The following is a 20,517-nucleotide window of genomic DNA, read 5'->3' as shown; positions in this document are numbered from 1 at the left end:
AGTTACTCCTTGCTGTCTGGTACCAATCTGAGGAAGGCATATCCTGCTGACCAAGACCAGTACTAATCTTTAATTTTTCAAATGGAGCTCAAATAAGACATTCTGGGAGAAGTTTAGCCTACTTCACCTCATGACAATATAAAAGAAAGAGACTTTGAAAAATTATTTTAGAGGCAGAACCTTTACCAACAGACAAACCTCTAAACTCTAGTTTTAAATATCTACACACACACACACGCACAAAAAAACATGCAAATCTCTTGATCCCTTTTCTTTAACCTTAACTGTTCAAAGTCTCAACTTAGAGTTCTTGCCTATAAAACCCCCCGAATAACATGGTCTGATCTCATAGCTCACCCTCTGGAGGTCCCTTCCAACCTGAATTATCCTATGTAAATCTAGTATGAAAGGATCGTCATCCCTACAGGTGATTAATGATCAACTCGATGTCCCTCTTCAGGATTCCAAAGTGGAAAAACTAATTTTCCATAACTCTAATTAGCTTGTCAATCTAGGGTGGACCTGGGGGAATACAGGACAGTTATTCACCATTTGAACGTGTCAGGACTTCTTCTGTCCCAAGGGAGGGTATATTGCAGGAGGAAGAAGAAACGACATGTTTACAATGGAAGTGGAAACCACAGAACAGAAGGGAGTTTGCAGTTCAGAGACAGATATACTAATTTGTCACAGTGTATAAACTGATTGTTGATACAAAGAACTACACAGAAGATGGAATGGGGTGGTAGAAAACCTAGAGCAACTCTGAGTTTTGGCAAATGTCTCACCTTTGCCTGCAACAGAAAGAGAGGTAATCTTTATGAAACCAGACAATAATTAGTAAGTTCAAGGTAGAAAAAGTGACTTAAAGTCCACATTTTCCTTTTTAGGATGCTCAAAAGAAGGAAAGAACAAGCATGTGAAGGCATCACTGTCAAATCTCCAATTCCGACTTGGCTATCCTACTTGGGGCCTGTTATGGAAAATCAGGCTCGCTGGCCTCCATAACAGGGTCCGACCCTAGGTTCCTGCTGAGGCAGAAGTTCGAAGTCAGATTGGAGAGAAATAAAATTTAATGATACACGTGCGGTAATTACAGCTCGAGCTGGGTGCCTCCGAAGAGGGACCCCGAACAAAGAAATCCCTGGGCAATTATACCCTTACAATCTAAATTCCCCACCCCTTAAGCGATAGTTTGGACCAATAGTAATAGTTAGGTCTCGGTTCTTCCCCTTCTTCACTGGGCCCCTTCATTGTCTCTAGGCAGGCCGCTGCTTATCTTCAAGGTTGGCTACTCCTGCTGTCGGTGTAACTTCTTTATCCCTCCAGCTTGAACCGGCTCTGGGGCCCCCTTTTACTTATCTAAGTAAAAGTTCACAGCAAGTTCACAGCCTGAGGCCTAAGGCTTCAGCAAATTTAGCTACTAATGCTAAGCAAGTTATGCTAAGCAATTAATTCTAGACAGCTTCAGTTCAATATTCTCTAACAGGGCCTATCTTGGAGTATAGAAAATTTCAATTTTTTAGCCATTACCAAATTAGAAATTGATATCTAATGGTCCCCCTAGAACAGCAAAAGTTAAGACTCTGTAAACAAACTCCCTAGCAGGCATATTACATATGTTCAGCTCTAACCACTTCATAAGGGGTTTTTTTTTGCCTCTAACAAGACAGTAAAGTACTATATCCACAACAGTCAAAAAGGGAAACAGAAGAGTCTCATAATTAGCAAAACTTTCTATAAATTATTTATCTGTATACACATCATGTGAACATGATTTCATAATAAAGCGGTTACAATTAATGTGGAAAGAAGTTTGAGGAAAAAAATTGTTTTTAGGTCTACAGATTATGATGTGAAATACGCATTGTCTACCAAATACTCAACTACCTCTCTCACAAAATCCAGATGTACACAAAGGGTAATACCATGACTATAATTAGGGCTGGTGGTCCCTTTTTGCTTAAGGAATGGACTTTTCTGAGTGCATTAAAATTCACGTCTGTATTACACTAACTTGCTTTTCAGAATGACTGCTCACTTACTAATTTGCAAAATTCACAGACACAGCAGGACTGAAAATAATTTAGTAAGGGACCTACTAACTACTGTTATGCACACTTAAAAAAAATTTTTTTGCTGTAGTCACTACTGAAATTATGTTAAAAAAACAACAACAACAAAGAACAGGCAAACAAAAAAAGGAAGAGAAGGAGTGAGTTCTAGAGTCCAACAGTCCTAGTACTAGCATTTAAGCAGCCTCTAGTGGGAATTGCAGAAAACACTACGTATGCTTCTGAAGAACAGGGATAACACTTAAGATCTCTCCAGAAGACAACAATCTTGCTACGCTGAAGCACTGAAGATATCCGAATTCACTTTCTGAAATGAAACAAAACTTAACTGCTTTTCACAAAACAAAGCTGAAGATTATCCTACAGCATAGCAACAGCTATGGTTGTGAATTAAAGTTTCTCTCCAACTCAAAGGAGAATGTATGCAGTGCATCAAAAAAAAAAAAAAATCAAAACAAACCTACTTATTTAATGAAGTTGAAATTTAAGCCATAATATTTTGATCAGCTCTTATCTATATCCACAGACAAATAAGCTCATACTTTTAAAAATGTATTTACCAAAAATGTAAAATTTAGAAATTCTTCGTTGCCTCTTTACAGTGGCACTTAGAACAAATCTGCCCCAGAAAACCAGGTAACATTCTAAAGAGTAGTTGTATGCCCCCCATCTTCTTTTTATATGGGGTTGTAATTTAGACAGAGACAAGAATAATAGCACTTCAGCTTATTTAGGACCAGCACAGTTATGAAATGTTAGAAATCAAAACACTGTAGGTACTGAGGTCCTCTGTATGTAGAACATTTGCTCAAAGGATTCATATCTGCTTTTGACAGGCAGCTGTTACTTCAAGAAACCGCACAACCACATGCTTAGGGAACAACCACCATTGCACTCCAAAATATCATTGTTATAAAAAAGAAATATACTCCTTTTTAAGTTTTAAAAGAGTCAGGAAAAATCCATTGTACCTGTAGATTAATTTTTTTCCTATATAGTGAAATGCCACACTAGGCAGAAATAATATATTTAGCTGAAAAAAGAGACTTGTACTTTCAATCACATTTTTCCAATGATATTAGTTTGGCTGGTAACTGGTATAGTTATTTCTTACACTATCACAGCTACAACAACACTATTACAAGTTTAACTTTTTATTTTCAAATTTTAAAAATTATTTTCATGTTGATTGGATGACATTAGATTCAATTATCTTCCATAAGATACGTTAAGTTTTCTCAGTTTACCAGCTATTCAGGTACCGAAGCATTTATCTAGAGCTCAAATATCACAAATAAAATCTTTGTATCTTAAAATACTTTCTTTCTAAAGTTTAGCTAGTTGAAGTTTACCACGCATCATTTCTTTTTACTGAAACCTATGCTTTCTGTAGTTCTGAAGTAGTAAAAAAAAAATTGTTAGAACACCCAAATCACACCTGTACATCAGAAAATATTAGAATTTTCAAATTTTCCTACAATAATTTTAAAGGTAGCTTTCCTGCACTGTCCCAGCTTCTAGAAAACAGAAGCCACCAAGCACTACGGAAGGTGTTTTTACTAAGTTCATTCTTTTTCTGACTAAAAGGCAAAAAGGCAGAAAACAAAGAGGATGAACACAATTACATCAAAAAAATTCTCTCTACCTCTAGGTCAGACAGACACAGATTACTAAGCTTAAAAAGCATTCATGAAATATACACGCATACAATAAGAACACCATTCAGCTACAACATTTACAATTCTTTGCAGATTTTCAGTTCTATTAGTGTCCAGTTTGTTTGTTTGTTTTTTAAGAAAATATTTTAAGCACAGATACTATCCTATCACTTATATTAAGCTATAGTAGCTTCTTTGCTGAAACTACATGGCAACTGTCATACTAGGATTTTTTCCTTCTCCTATATTCCAGCCACAGTCCTTTTCAGTTAAAAAAAAAAAATCAAAATGTATGGCTTTCGTGTATATATACACATACATACATACACACATATACACACATGCACACACCTTATACAACAACCCTCTCTGCTGAAGCCTTCTGTCCTGGAGCCTAAGAAAAAAGCTTTCCTGTTGAATAGAGGTAGCATTACACTGTATTATCCAAATTGCCTGCTTTTACTTACCTTCCCCATACTTTCCCTAATTTTTCACAGTAAATATCTAAATGTCTATCTAAATAATCTTAAAATTAAAAAGAAAGCACCAAACACTATTTCAAAATAAAGCTGATGTTTCAGTCTTCTAGGGAATCTATATTCCAGATTTCAGCACCACAAAACATTCATTAAGCTCCTTTTAGAGGGCCATCAACTGCAGATGCTAATAAAAAAAGAGATTGTTATTTAAGTGACCAGATGCAAGTCAGAAACGCAAGTTCAAATGCCAATTTTATGAGAAATCTTGATTACTGTATTTTTTTGGTCTTAAATCCAATCTTATTTGACTGATATCTGGTAATATCTAAATCCCAATATAAGCAAAATTAACAAATAGAGATGACAGTAAACTGATGACCTCTCTTCCTCAAACTTGTGTCTTCCCCAAAGACACAGTCTATGGGTTGTCATTCACTACACCTGTCCCTCCTAAAAGTATTGTTTTAGAAACCATGTACAAGCTGATGCAAGGAACCAAAACCAAATTCCAAAATTTCAGAATACAAAACGTTGCTGGAAGTATAATGCATTATTCAAGTTGCAAAAATTACTGTCATTTTTTTAATCAAGAAATTAAAAAATAATAGTATTCCCTTATGACATATACTTTTTAAATTCAAAAGAAGAACCTCAAATAAGGGATAAGATAAGTTCTCTGTTGGGGCTCTTGCAGTGCTTCAGAATAATAATCCGTATGAATGCTTAACATATTAGCAGGGATGCTTAATAGAAACAAAGGGAGGACTGTTAGAGAATATTGAACTGAAGCTGTTTAGAATTAATTGCTTAGCATAACTTGCTTAGCATTAGTAGCTAAATTTGCTGAAGCCTTAGGCCTTAGGCTGTGAGCTTGCTGTGAACTTTTACTTAGATAAGTAAAAGGGGGCCCCAGAGCCGGTTCAAGCTGGAGGGATAAAGAAGTTACACCGACAGCAGGAGTAGCCAACCTTGAAGATAAGAAGCAGCCTGCCTAGAGACAATGAAGGGGCCCAGTGAAGAAGGGGAAGAGCCCAGACCTAACTATTACTATTGGTCCAAACTATAACCAATCAAAGTGGCCAAGGCGCCGCATGCCTGCATGCCACGACCGCACAAACATATATAAGATGGGCAAATTGCTGAATAAAGTTGGAGTTGAATCTGCATTCTGTGACTGCGTCTGATTCTTTCCCGCTACTCCCGCGGACCGCGACAGTTCTCAAAGTACTTCAAATGTAACCAAAACCAAGATTTCAGATTTAATGAGAAACCAATTACAAGCACTGTGACCTGTTAGTTTTCTAGTTTTACTAGATTACCTTAACGGCTAAAGAAGCCATTAAGAAGCCTGTAATCCCACTACTGAAATAAAGGTATTATGGCTTCCTCTATTTTTTTTAATGTAGAATTCTTGTGCTTTTCTGAATAAATTTGATTTAATTTTGCAAAGCTATGAAATGGGCGCTTTCTTAGTTGATAAACAACTTGAAAATAAAGCAAGGCCTTCTGCTCAAGGTATGAACAAAGATACCTCCCTAAGCACTGCTAAAAGTTTCTGCTTTCCTAATGAATTCACACATCCCTCTAACCCATACTTCTGAAAGAAATATTTGTTAAAGATTAAGAAGCCACTGCTTAACGTCTGTTTTTATACCTAGGCTTATATTCTTCCCAGTCTCATCAGTTCAGATATTTTCACCATACATTGGGTCTGTCACCTACATTCATGACCAGCCTTTCCGAACACAGTATCAAATTAATGTTTAACATTAAATATTTGTTAAAAAATGCTAAAATTGCATTTGGATGAAGGTTTTTTCTGTCAATTTGCTGAAATCAAAACAAATATTTGAACACAATGCTCCAGGCTTAGACACGGAGTCATATTTTATCTCATGATGTGTGTGTCAGACATTGGCAAGCAGATATCCTCTACATCATCTCTAATAAAAACAGTCTTAAATGATCATTCAAATGCTGAACTCTGAAAAGCATTAATTGCCCTTTTCACTGACACTAGTGTAACTTTTTTCCTTCAAGGCTTTCTATGACATCTTAAAATTATTGTATTATGCAACATCTTGATGAGACGAATATAGACTTTTTACTTGGAAGTGAGGGATGTCTGGTATGTTATTACTTAAGTTATAGGACTTTATTTGTTTAGTGTTAGTGAAAATTCTTCATGTTATACAGAGTAAAAGCTAAAGAATCTGTAGATAACTCATGTCAATTTCAGTAGGTCACTAAAAAGGCTTATTTTCACATCCTGAAATTTCTTTTACCAAAAGCAGTCAGAGTTCTGTATCTACTTTTAAAATGAAAGCATTAATCTACCTCATGTCACAACACAGAACTATTACCTTTCTGAAACAATGAAGATGAGCAAAATTACACCTTGCATGCACAACCCAGGACATAACAGTTCAATTCTATATCCACATTCTTTTACAGAAAGTTTCACTCATACTCAAAAATTTATACTTATAGTATTTATTCACTTTTCCAGAAGATAATTAAGCTCACATTTAGAAAAAGCAATCAGTTCAGAGTAATCAAAACTAAAAACAGTGAGTGGAATATCACAGCTAATTTCTGGTAAATCACTTTCAGAACTGTAGAGGTTTAAAAGTAAAATTTACATCAAATTAAAGTATTTTCTCTTCAAATAAGAAGGCTTTAAATCCCTCTCTATAAAATTTATCAGAAAAAAACAATCCCCCAAACCCACAGTAGCTAGGAGGAACAACTAAAACCTCTAGGTGAATTATCTGAAATTTGACACATGAGGTGAGGCTAGAAGATTTAATTCAAATCTCACAACCTCAGCAATAGACTTAAAAATTCATTAGCTTCCTAAAGTAAACTGTTTAATGCTCCCATAAATCCTGCTCACGCAAAATCAAAAATATTCGAAAGACACTGAGCCTCCTTAAACTAATTGGAAAGCCAGGATGAGATTAATTCTGGTTCATAAAACTGTAATATTGCAAATGGCAGGGTAACCCCAATTTATCAGGATTTATAACATTTGCTGTTGTGAACTTTAAAGACAATTCCATTAGGTTTTATTGTATTTTTTTTATCTTTGGTCTACCTGTGGACTGCATCACTTTAAGCATGATGATATTTAAATCAGTATTTAAATATATCATTATTTGAATTGATATTTCCTTAGAATATAAGAGCTTTTCAAAAACCGAACATTAAATAGTTACCACACATAATAAAGCCTTATCAAATAATGTGGTATAAGATAATTATAATAAAGAATGAAATATTTCCTGGCTTCAGAAAGAAATAGCAAAGTTATTGCTAGCCTACCTAGAAACAAAAACTGATTCATGCATATCCACTGGCTATGGAGGAATGAGATATTAGCCTTTGAACAAACAAAACACTGCCCTTTTCTTCAGATCAGCACACAGATCTGCCCCCCCCCCACACACCCCCCCGAAAGTTGCAATTACATGAAAAAATTGTGCTTACTTCCCAGCTAGTGCAACACTAGCGCAGGCAGAGTCTCTGAGGAATTTAGCTGCTAAAATCCAAGCACAGACAGCAGTTTTTCAAAATCTTAATTTGATGCAACTTGAGCAGATTTTCATGAAGACAGCAAGAGGCCTACTGTTGACAGAAAGGCTTGCTATTTGTCAAATGTTGAGTCCCTGTTTCAAGGCACAGTAACACTAGAGCTTCTCAGAGACTAAGAAGAGGCCAGAACATTTTTTCCTAATTTCATTTTCAGCAGTAGCTCAACTGTTTTGTATGGGAGTTTTCCAGAAGTAGCCCACTTAAGTATTCCTCTTATGAAGTTTCAAGCTAACAGGTTAACATTTGGTAAAGTTATAAAAATTAGAACTTCTGTCTAACAGACATGAGGTATTTGATAACCTTAATATGTAGTCTTGCTACTCTTACCTATGAAAAAGCTGGGTATCACTTAAGAATAGTTTAACTGTGCATGCTGAGTTAGACTACGGATGCTAGTTTTGGAAGCAACAACTATTATCTGCAAAGAGTTGCTGCCTTGGAAGTGTCCCAAGCCAGATAAACTTCTCACCCCCACCCCCCAAATCAATAATGATTTAAAACAAATTATTTTATAAAATGACATAGACTGAATCAAATAGGGGAACTATGTACATGAGTGTTCAGACTACTTGCAAATCTTAAAAAGGAACTTAAAAAGGAAAGACTTCAACAACAATGATTTTCAACTGTTTGAACCAGGACATGCAGTTGCTGTACATTTTTTTCCCCCCAAATAGTAACACATATAACTGCCAGGAGAGCAGTCACTATGAATTTTGCTCTTTTATGGAGCCAATTTGTTTAAGAACAACTGTTTTATAAGACAAAGGATGTATTTGGGGAAAAAAGTTAAATTTTAATAACCAGAAAGTTCACAACAGCCAAACTTTGGCCAACTCCTCTGTACTGACTCAAACGCTTGTTATGTCTAAAAAACCTTACCTAGGCTTGCTGTGAGGCATTCCAGATCTGCTAAAAACCCAGGTATTTGTTGGAGCTGATCCTGTAGTTCCACCAGACTATTCCTTTTCTTCTCCCAGTGTGCAGAAAGCATCACAACTTCACTATCCACCAGCTGAAACAAACAGGCTCTTTAATTTACTTGCAAATTTATGCACCTGTGTATGACTATCTTGACACATTTTTAGAATTCATGCATCTGAAATCTTACTGCACTGATTTTTAGTTCTCTGAAGTAAATATACAGTACACTGAAGAAGGAAGTCCCCATAGTATGAAATATTTATATCAAAAAGCATTGATGAAAACAAGCTAAGAAGTTATTCCTCAAAATATCAATAAACACGGGAAATATTCTATGAATATTATTAACTGTAAATAAGAATATCGGATCTGGAACTTCAACAGCAGTGTTGAGCTGGTAGACAATAAAAATGGAGCAGTGCTGCAATGTAAGGTGTTTAAACTTGCTAATTTAATGTTGCCAATCATGCCAATTTAATCAATAAAACTAAATGAAATTGACAATAAAACTATGTTAGCTTAGCCCACTTGGCACCCCTTTCACTACTTTTCCACCTATCAATACTCCAGAAAACAGAACACGTTTATTTTAGAAGAAATAGTTCTAGGATTCATTACCAGAAATTACAAGTCTGTCACGCTTTATTTATCTCTGTAACCTCAAAATCAAAACAAGAATATTAATACAACTGCCCATCTTAACAGGAAAACTGAAAACTCTGTTCATTCAAAATACTCTATAAAAATGAAATAAAAAGAATAAGACATTTTCAAAAAAAAGTTGCCTTTACTTCAACCCTGTTCTTGTGATATACTCCTGATAAATGCAGTAGTTGTAAATATTTATGAATATATTTCTACATTGGTTCAATCTCTGTTTCATTAAGATTCTTCCTAACTCTTATTATAACATAGTATAATGAGAAGTGGATACATTACATAAAATCTGAGCTAAATAAAATAAAGCTTTTAAGAAAAACAGTAGGATCAATAAATGTTAGGTTAATACAAATGTTTCTCTTGTACATATTTAAGATGATTCAATAATAGTTTCCCTGCTCTCAATTCCATTACCTACTCTTACCAGCACAGAACTGCATTCTGTATTTCTGTTTTCACAGAATTTAGGTGCGGAACCCAAGCAAGTCTGAGCAATGGGAAAAGGAATTTCTCAAAGACTTATAATTCTACCAACTTCAGGCAGATTCTTTAGTAGAATGACATCTTCTCCCACTTCCCAAATCCCTCTAACCGATCCTTGCCAAAAAGCCAACACATTTTACCTGTCAAGTTTTGAAACCTTATTCCAAAGCACAGTAAGCAATAAAATATTTCAGAAGGCCCTCCCAATTATTTAAATAGTACCAAATACGTTCTTGAGAACGAGATAAAGAATTCGCATTGCTTAAACATTAAAGCAAACAAACAAAAAATACACAATGAGATTGGGGCAAACATCAGAAAGAAACATTTCAGCCAAGATCATTAAAATGTATTAAAATTACAAGCATCTAAAGGCAGTATTTTTAAGACAATTTTATAGATGGAACTGGTAGTTCACATCTATAATTTAACATGGTAAGACTGCAGACAGCAATTAAAACTTGAAATTTACATGCTCCTTTCTCATCCAGACTCAAGTTTTATAACCTACTCATGCTGTCTTATTTATCTGCTACTGACCGCTAGCAGAAATAGGATACTGGGCACGATGGACCTTTTAAGTGAAGTCAATTAGTCTTGTGTTTTTTCATGGCTGTTATTTTATTGAAGCCTATATTTTCTACTTTAAAAAATTCTAATTTTCCCAAGCAGCTATAACATGTGAGATTAAGATCAAATTGGTTTTATATATGAAACAAAATTGGTTTTATATATGAAACATCTCACTTGTTTTCAGAATTACAATTTTTTAAAGCAGGCTATTGCAAGTATTGCAAAATTGCAAGCAACTCCTTTAAGTGGTCTTGCAAGAAAAATCATCATGAGTGCTAAAACACACAAAGCTGTCAGTGCTTCATCTCAAGAAACTGATGATTTTCACTAGAATTGGTGGAAAAGGTGGGTAAAGTACCAGACAATAAAAAGAATGTAAGACAGTATTTTATCTTTCTTACCCTGCGTGCACTGCCTCAAAATATATTAAGCAGTGATTTTTTTATCTGGTGAAAAAAGGCCCAGAGAAAACTGCTAAGGATACTAGAAGAGTCAGGGAGGATGCAACGAAGGCGAAGCAATGATACATTCAAGAAAGTTTTGGCCAGAACAGAGCACCCCAGGCCTCAGTCCCATTCTGCATCCTGGCCACCCAGCTTACACTGGCTGCCCCTTAAACAGGGCTTGAAATGGAAAGTCTGGTGGGCAGTAACAGAAGAGCAGAGCAATGCAGCAGCAGCACTTACTGTAGTTTTCTTTCCCTTCATACCAGAAACAGGTAAACTACACAACTTGTCGATTTACTCCCAGGAGGGGGAAAATTAATGAATCAGGAGCAAGCACAGACACTTCGTGACTCTTTCTAGCCAGACCAGTCAAATCTTGTGATTTCCAGCCCACTGCAAAGTAGGGGGAGCACACATCGAACAGTGTCAGCGTGACAGCCCTCCCCTTATACCACGTCAACAACATGCTTCAATCCCACCCCTCCAGTATGCTCTGCCCCCGCCAGTACAGCAACAGTGGTAACGTGCAACATCATTTGTGCAATCTGCTCTATAAGATGTATGTTTACTTTACATTCTTATTGTTGTAGATGCCTCAGGCAATCTCAAAATAATATTCTCAGCTAACTTAAAACCTTTCATATAACGGCAAAAAAAGTGGAAAAACAGACCAGCTGAACCTCTGGATACATCTTGTTTTCACCATCACCTGATCACACTTTGACAAAGTAGTACTTTTCAATATCCTTCTCTAACCTAACATCCACAGAAACACCACAAGCTGATATCATTAAGATTTTTTGCTTAAACAGAAACAGTAATTGCAACTATGTAAACACATGACAGAAGGCAAAAGAAATTCTGGATAACAATATATCAATTGGCAAGCACTTTAAAAGCACTAGGAAATTATCGTGCTCAATGCTTGTTATAGCAATTGAAATACCAGAAAGTAAACATGAGTGAGAACTTAAGATAATTCTGGTTAGATGATATTTTGTGAGAAATACAATCTCAGAGGGTTTCTATTATTACTATATATATTTTATATATATGTATAATATTTTAGGAACATTAATTGTAGGCTAAGCATCAATAAATCTGGAAGAGCTATGTGAAGAGTTGATACTGGCCATTCAAAGAACTGGCCATTCTGATCCATTCTGTCAGCCACTGTCAAATATCTAAAAACCATAGCAGAAAACAATGCAACTTGACATTTTTCCCAGCCACAATATAAAACATTAATTTTTCATAAATCTGGTGTTAAGAATTTTAGTTTAAAAATTTCTATACATTTTAAAATATTTTAAAAGTGGTAGTCTTATTTTTTATTACCTCTCCAGCTCTGGCACAATCTTTAGCTCCTCTGTGAAGGGCAGCCCAAGCATCTTCATATCTGAAGAGAAAAAAGATCAACAACATTTTTACTGTGTTCCCCTCATAAACAAAGAGAATTTCATGGAGGCCAATGTGTTTATTTGTACATGGACTACCAGAAATAACAGTGTAAAAATCTGTCTAATTGTCTTGTTAAAAAGGCAAATATCAGAAAGAAATATACAGTAAGAAAGAATATATTTCTTTCAAAACAAGTGATTCATGGTTTTTTAAACTGCAACCTTACATAAAGAACTAAATGCGCCAAGTAATAGTTTTAAGACTGCATTTAAAAGGCTTAAGTACTACTTAGAACCCAGTTCCACTAAGAAAACAAAATTAATAAGATTGTACACATTTTTTCACCAAAAAAGGAGAGAATAGATTTTCTTTTTGAAGATAGAAATATAAAGAAAATTTATAATGCAAGCAGCTACAGAAGCTTCTATTCCTCAGAAAAAATGTGATCAGATACATATGGAAGACACTTTATTTTCATGGCAATGACAGGCACACTGCCTATATTCCAGTTATAACAGAATTAAATCATATGAAATATGTAAAAGTTATAAAATGTCAAACTAAAACTCAAGACTAGGCCTCAGTGCTGCTCTCTTTCACCACTGCGCATTAGATCCTGAGCTAAAGTTATCTTTAATTGCTACTTTTCCTACAGAACTTCTGCTTCATCAACATAAGACAGACAGTGCTCAAGGACGGGGCAAGCTTTAAACATACTTAGCACTTAGTAACCACCCCACCCTACTCACTGCACAACATCCAAAAAACTACTAGTAATACAAACACCTTCATTTTCTTCTCATTTCCTTATCCTTTCTAATATGTTGTTTCTGAAAACATGGAAAACAGACACTAACAAAGAAATGGAAGGTATACCTGCTCAGTAATTCTAGTCCAGCAGAAAACTCTGGCAAGTATTGAACAGTCCTAAAAAACAAACAAACGTAAAGACACAAGTGTTGTTAATGAATAAAAAGCCATTACACATTATGTGTATACACACACATACACATACATTTGACAGATATGCTGAGCACAGGTATATTACCTACTGATCGTTTTCACAAACATTTTGTCAGTTCTGGTTTAAAATGCACTACACAGTATACCTTACAAGAATGTTCCAAAACTAGGATTTTTTTTCTCGTTATTTTATACTACCCTGTTCTTACCTCTTTTTGACTGATGTCCATTAGAAACAACTTTTATAATTTCTTAGTATAGTTAACAAACATGCAGAGTGAACATTGCTTTCCTTAACTTAAAATAGTGAACGGGACCATTCTAAAAATAGAGCTACTACACAAATTCTTTACATACCTCCATAAGATTCCACATTTAATGCATTCTACTTTAATAATAAATACTAAAGAATCTTTGTCAGTCTAATGCTCTAGTGATTTCCTATTTCACACACACATTTTCATTAATAATAGCCTCAAATATGAAGATAAGCTACCATAAGTTAAAGAAAATTAACAATGCAGCACTTTTAAGGATGTATGTATTACATGATCTTGATGACATCCTGTATCAGTCTCTTAGAAAAGATTATCAAAACAGATTGTTTCACAGTGTCATCCAAACAATCTGAATGGAAAACATAAACACCATAAACAAAACTTCGCTTTCTTAAGCAAAGGGAAAATCTTAGAATAATCCAAAGTGGTAGGAACTTCATCAGGTCTCTAGTCCAACCTCCTACTCAAAGCAGGGAAAGCTATGGGATCAGACCAGATTGCTCTAGGCTTTATCCAGCTGGGTCTTGAAAACCTCCAAGGATGGAGACTGCACAGCCTCTGTGAGCAACTCCTTCCTCTGCTTGGCTGCCCTCATGGGGAAAAGGCCTTTCCTCACAGCCAGTCTGAAAACCTCTCTTGCTTCAACTTATGCTTCTTGTCCTCCCACCATGCACCACTATGAAGAACCTGGTCCTGTTGTCCTCTTGATAACCTCCCCAAAGGTAGTGGGGCAGGGGGCTGCTGGTAGGTCCCCCTGAAGCAGTCTCTTCTCCAGGCTGAACAAACCCAGCTCCCTCAGCCTCTCCTCACAGGGCAAGTACTCCAGCATCCAACCATCCTGATGGCCCTCTGTTGACCTCACTCCAGGTTACATCTTTCCTGTATTAGGGGCTCAAAATTGGACGTGGTAATCTAGATGTGGTCTAAGCAGTGCCAAGTAGGGGGGAAACAATCACTTCCTCTCAATCTACTGGCTGTGGTCCTGTTCATACAGCCCAGGATGGTGTTGGCCTTTCTAGATCCCTAGGGTCTTTTCAGTAAAGCTGCTCCCCAGCCAGCAGTGTTGCAGGGGATTCTTCCTTCACAGGGGAATTTCATGAGGTTCCTGTTGGCTCCATAGGTTGGTATGGGCCAAGTTTCCTGACTTAACCCTCATCCACTACCAATTGGTCTCTTCCTTGAACCCTTTCACTACGCACAGAGCCCTCAGAGACCTTGGTTGTGAGGACTGAGGTAAAGTCAGCTTTATCTGCATTTGCTGTCACTAAATCACCCACCCCATTCAGCAGCAGTCCCACATTTTCTGTTTGGCCTTTTATTACTAACGTAGGGGTAGAAGCTCTTCATGTTGCCCTTGATATCCCTTGTGAGCATTAATTCCAGGTCAGCTCTGGCTTTCCTGACACTTCCCTGCACGCCCAGGCAATATTTCTGAATTCCTCCTTTGTAGCCTGTCCCTGCTTCCACCTCCTGTAGGCTGCTTTTTCACAGTGAAGCTCCATCATTAGTTCCATGCTTAGCCAAGCCCATCTCATCATACATTTATTGCCTTCCTGAGTATTGGGATGGATCATTCTTGCTTGGAGGATGCTGTCCTTGAAGACCTGCTAGCTTCTCTGAGATCCTTGGCTCCTCAGAGCTGCCTCCTACAGGATCCCACTAGCCAGTTCCCAGAATAAGCTGAAGTCTGCTCGCTTGAAGTCCAGGATATATATTTTGCTGTTCTCCTTCCTCACAGCCCTCAGGATCTTGAACTGCACTATTTCAGAGTCACTACTGACCAAGCTATCATTGCTTACCACATTACCAACCAGTTCTTCCTTGTTAGTGACTACCAGATCCAGCTGTATGCCACTCCTCGTTGGCCCATCCAGTACCAGTATCAAAAAGTTATCCCTGACACCCTCCAGAAGTCTTCTTGACTGTTTGCATCCTGCGGTGCTGTTCTTTCAGCAGATGTAAAGGAGGTTAAAGCTCCCCATAACAATGAGGTTTTATGATACAGAGACTTTTCTGAGTTGTTTAAAGACTTCATCCACTTCCTTACCCTGATCAGGAGGTCAGAAGCAAACTCCCACCAGTGTCACCCTTCCTGGCCTCTCCTGTGATCAGGATCAGAGCTCTCTCAGACTCACAAGATCTCAGTCACCCTTATAATCAAGCTAAGCTCTACTTGTCCCAGGACTCTACTAGCAAATCAGAAGCAGAGTCATCCTGGAGTTCACCTATTTGTGATGATCCAACTAGTTTACCCAGAGCAGTTTTTAAAAACTGTTTGATAGTCACAGTACACCAGATGAACCAAATGAACTGGAAACATGCAGAGGAGCACATGCTAAGAACATGCTAAAATAGTTTTATTCAAATCATCACACATTTTTAGTTTAGCTTTAGTGTGTTGTTTATACATCCAATTTTCATTTATAAAAACCTTTACATTCTCCAAAACATCAAGCTCTGAGAACTTAGTACAGTTTATTTCAGATAGTTTATTTTTTGTTTAGGGTTTCTTTTAAAACTAATTTGTGTCTTCACACCATGTTTTAAGAAGAACACATTTTACACTAAAGCACATCTGAGATTATTTGAAGAAACATATACAGACACCATTTATAGACATAAGTAGCCTTTTCCTACTGTTTACACAGGTTGAAAGATAAACAATATATTAGAATGCAGAGGATATGAAAGACTCCCAAATTCTTAGATGTTCTTACAATAGAGATGAAAACAGAATATCCTTCATACACCATTAAACATATGTTTTCCACAATAAAAAGGCTCTTATTTCTGTTCTTGTACTAAAAAGAACTGAATTACAAATATTTTTAGATAGTTGAAATTCACAGAGATTTTTAAAAATTCTGTTTCAATGTACTTCAAACTGAATCTTGTACAGTGTACTACAATAAAGTTGAATATTCATGCAATTTAAATAGTCATTTATAACCCGATTGATGACTATCAAAAAATTACTTCAGTAAATCAAAGTTCTAGTAAGCCAAATATTTCATCAGTATTAGGGCTAGGCTTTCTTGTTATCAAAAGAACATTCTGTAAAATTCTATGCAAATGTCTTTGTAACTGGAATATATGAGCCAGTTTTAAGTTTTGCTTTAAACAAGATCATAGATCAACATTATACATTAAGATGTACAGAAGTACCTCTGTCTTTTTTTTGCTTCTCTTGATTTGTCACCCAAAGTCTTCAACCTATAGATCAAAACACAAAACAATCAGACATTTCCAACACCAAAACCAGGGAACAGCTTGTTCAAATGCACATCTAGGTATGATGTTTTAATTCTGGTCTATTATAGTTAATTTTATTTCAGTTTGTTTCAGGAATGAATCAAATTTCATTTAATTTTGTGAAGACTGTCATATAAAATTATTTTCACATACACTGCTTCTAAAGGATGAGATTTTTACAATTGTATCTAGCAGCTGGGGACTACAAGTTTAATGAGAGCTGAATTCTCAAGTCATGCAGCTCTCAAGACTGTTTCCTCAGTAGAAAGGTATAAATGCCTACATAGAGATAGTCAGTCTGATCCTGAAGCATACCCTTTATGAGAAGGCTTGTATGCCAAGGAAAAGCATACAAGTCACATAGACATACTTGCTTAATGCAAACTTACCACCTAAATTCAGATCCAGAATAAGGGAGGGGGGGGGGGAAGGAGGAGGAGTATTTTCTGAAAATGAACTTGAACACTTTTAGACAGACATAGGCCTGGTCTAAACTAGCAAATGCTACTCAGTAGTTATGTTCTGTTAAACAGCTGAATGTTCCTATGTGAAAATTGCCAATAATGTTAAAAAGCTGGTTCTATGCGGGGTGACATTTTCTCCTTTAGCAACACAAATCACCCACTTGCCGTAAGTCCACCAACACAAAACTAGTGCAAGCACAACTTTTCAACTGCCAACTATCACAATCCTCCAACAGTATCACCACTGCACACTGTTAGCAAATTTGAGGCTCATTTCAGCTATGGCCAATTTCAAACTGATTGGTACCCTGCTCCTTTAAAACAAGGAAACAAACACCACCACCTCCCCCCCCCCTTTTCCAGTCAACCTATATGTGCTAGTTCACCTAGCATGACAGAGTGAAAACTAAAACCTCCTGCTCATTCTCTGAACACCAAGATGATGGATTTCCTCAGCTTATATGCCCTTTCCAGCCCCAGTTCTCCAGGACAACAAGGGTTAGGAAGAGATAAAGAACACAGATATGAGCAAGACTGAAATAAACTAAAAGCACCAAAGATCTCTGCCAGATATGTCACAGGTGTATTGTAGCCCTGAGTCACCCACTGACCTAGAGAAACACCCCAACACAGAGATATTCAGGCTGCTTCTTGGGTGAGCCCAACCACTCCCCCAGTCTTGATCACCAGCAACTTTCAGGAACTCTAAGAAGCAGCCTCAAACCCCTATAGAAAAATAAAGGTTTTACAATTTGAGAAAGGACATACTAAGGCAGGTCTCCACTTCCTCTCAGAGACCACTGTTCCTAATAGCCGAGTTCAGTGCCAACAATCACAGCACACCAAGGAAGGGGAAGGCTGCTCCAGAAAGTGCTGCAGTTTGCCCTTCTCCTCTGTCACATTCCCAGTACACACCCACTCTGTAACAGCAGCACTCTTTTGCATACAGGGAATGAAGAAAATGCTGGCACCTACCAGTTCATCAAGAAGAGACCTGACAAGCAGTCAGGAATAAAGTTTAAATGGTTTATCACTATGCTGCAAGACATTGGCTTCTTTTCAGCAATATTCTCTGTAAAAAGTAGTAGTATGAGCCACACCACTCAAGCTGGCAGAAGCACACAAATTACTGCCTCAGCACAAAGATAGCTCACTGTTCTCTATTCCTCCTACAAAAGACTGTTTGCAGGTAAATGGGTCAAATCTAGCTACTTCATTCATATGATATAAGTAAACAGGAGACAGAGCTAAACAGGGGACTGGAGAACTCTTTTCTTTGTACCCAGGTTTAACAACCCTAAACTGCTCTTTCTGTAGACCACACAACACCATACTTATCAGCTGTATGCAAGTGCTCCCCTACCTCTCTGGAACGAATATTATTTCCTTAGCAGCCCTGGAAAAGCTTCTCCCTCCCAACGTTACAAGAGACCCACTTGTTCCACTTTACGAACATTCACGTGTAGTTAACAAGTAGGCCACAAAGTGGACCAACATTCCCGACCCCCAAAATACTTTTTCTGGGCCGTGACCATTTTAAGCCAAAGTCTTAACAGCATAAAATTTTTCAATTATTATTATTTTGGAAGGGGGCAAAGGGGGGGGGGGGGGGAATTACCAGGGAATTTCCTCCAGTCCGTTCCCAGTTTCGGCGTGAGGCCGTTACACCGCCGCCAGGGATCACTGCGGGAGCCGCGACGGCGAGGGGCCGTTACCGAGCAGCTGAGGCGCCGGCTCCAGCGCCGCCCTCCCGTCGTCGCCGGGGCCGGAGGAAGAGCCAGGGCATGCGGGCACCGCCTCCCCCCCCCCCCAAGTCTCCTCCTCTTCCTCCCTCCTCGCCCCGTCGGAGCCCTCGGTCACCTGCTTCCCCCCCCCGCCGCCCCGTCCGCGCGCGGCCGCGGGCCCCTTCCCGCCGCCCCCGCCGCGGGAGGGGCACTACCCACCCTGAGGTGAGGTCCTGCTGCACGCTCAGCAGCCGCTCCCGCAGCGTCTCCAGCATCGTCCCGGCCCTCTGCCAAGGAGGAGACCAGGCGGGGAGGGACGCCGAGGGAGAGGAGAGAGGGCGGAGCGCCCAGCTCCCTCCCTCCGCTCCCGCGGGCGCGGAGAGGGCGGGCAGCGCCCGGCGCGGCGCGGCGCGAGACAGCAACCGTTAACTGCCCGCCGCGCTCGCGCTCAACCGTCAACGGAAGCACCGCCCTGCGCCTTCCGGCGGGAGCCCCTGGGGCGGGGCGGGGGAGGCACGGAGCGGGGCGGGGCTCTCACGGAAACGCAAACGGCACAGCGCTACCGAAAAAAGACCAGCCCCCCCCCCCCCCCCCCCCCAGTCCCCGTCCCTGCCCCCCGGTTTCCGTTCCCAGCACGGGCACACAACAGGTAGAACTGTATCTAAAGCCCAGGAGGTCTCAAGGTCGGGTTCTGAGAAGCCTTTCGGTCCCTAATGTTGCCGAGAGAGGTCTTTAAAGCTCACTGTAAGCTTCTCGGCACTTCGGGCCCATCACCTTCATGGTTTTGGCATCAACGATAGTAACGTAAGCGTGAACACAGGCGTTCGTAGTTCATCGCACAATCTTAAACGTGCGGAAAACAAAACCCCTGGGTCTCCCTGGGGTTGCTGGGTTTTTGGAGTAGGGGTGGATAACTTTTAGAAGCCTCTGCTAAGCAGAGAGTTGGACTGTAAGTTTGTGTACTGGCCCACTATTGTTTCCTTTGGAAACGGCCAGGCTTGTGTAGATGTTAGTGATTCTTAAAAAGTGGAGAGAAACCAGGTCATTAGTTATTACAAATAGTAAATAATGCAATGAATTGTTTTAATTATGCTTCTAGATATTATCTATTAAATTGACAACTGTTATCAGTTGAGATTTAAGTAATCTTGAGACAGTTTAAGTAGAAACAGACGTTTTCAGAACAATTGATTGCTCTTTCTAGATGACAATGATTACAGTCACAGCAATATGGAGAAAATCTCCTACCCTATGTGTTTTCAGTTAATATGTGAGGAACATGGACCCAGGATTTAGCTGGATCTGGACATACTTAAATTTCCATTTAATTAAAGCTCTTATTTTTAGATAAGAATAAAAGCTGCTGATGTTTTTAAATCAAAATGATTTTATTTGTTAACCAGTTTGGTTTGGGTTAAAAAGCTCTGAGTATTTTCAGAATCGTGGAGAGCCCTGAAGTAATTTGTTTTACAAGGAGAATATATGCATGGACAGACTGTTGGGTATGTCATTAGATATTGTATAAATTACACCTACAGTGGTT

The 20,517-nt window shown here is 38.4% G+C and overlaps 1 protein-coding gene across 2 annotated transcripts in view; it reads right to left on the bottom strand.

Annotated features, from left to right (window-relative positions):
* DTNBP1 (dystrobrevin binding protein 1) overlaps positions 1–19,381 on the bottom strand; it is a 74,241-nt gene extending 54,860 nt beyond the window's left edge. The window contains exons 1-5 of one of the 2 annotated variants that reach the window (XM_067290890.1): positions 19,194–19,381; positions 16,700–16,747; positions 13,170–13,220; positions 12,231–12,291; positions 8,689–8,821 (exon numbers count right to left, since the gene is read on the bottom strand). In XM_067290890.1, the coding sequence (XP_067146991.1) occupies positions 8,689–8,821; positions 12,231–12,291; positions 13,170–13,220; positions 16,700–16,747; positions 19,194–19,249 (349 nt within the window). In that variant the 5' untranslated portion in view covers positions 19,250–19,381. Of the gene's footprint in view, positions 1–8,688; positions 8,822–12,230; positions 12,292–13,169; positions 13,221–16,699; positions 16,748–18,868; positions 18,892–19,193 lie in introns of those variants that run through there. The other variant, XM_067290891.1, reaches the window with a different exon arrangement.
* Between the last annotated feature and the right edge of the window lie 1,136 nt (positions 19,382–20,517).

This window comes from Apteryx mantelli, chromosome 2 (genome assembly GCF_036417845.1).
Source record: "Apteryx mantelli isolate bAptMan1 chromosome 2, bAptMan1.hap1, whole genome shotgun sequence".
Lineage (NCBI taxonomy): Eukaryota > Metazoa > Chordata > Aves > Apterygiformes > Apterygidae > Apteryx > Apteryx mantelli.
This window is presented reverse-complemented; position numbering and strand designations above follow the sequence as displayed.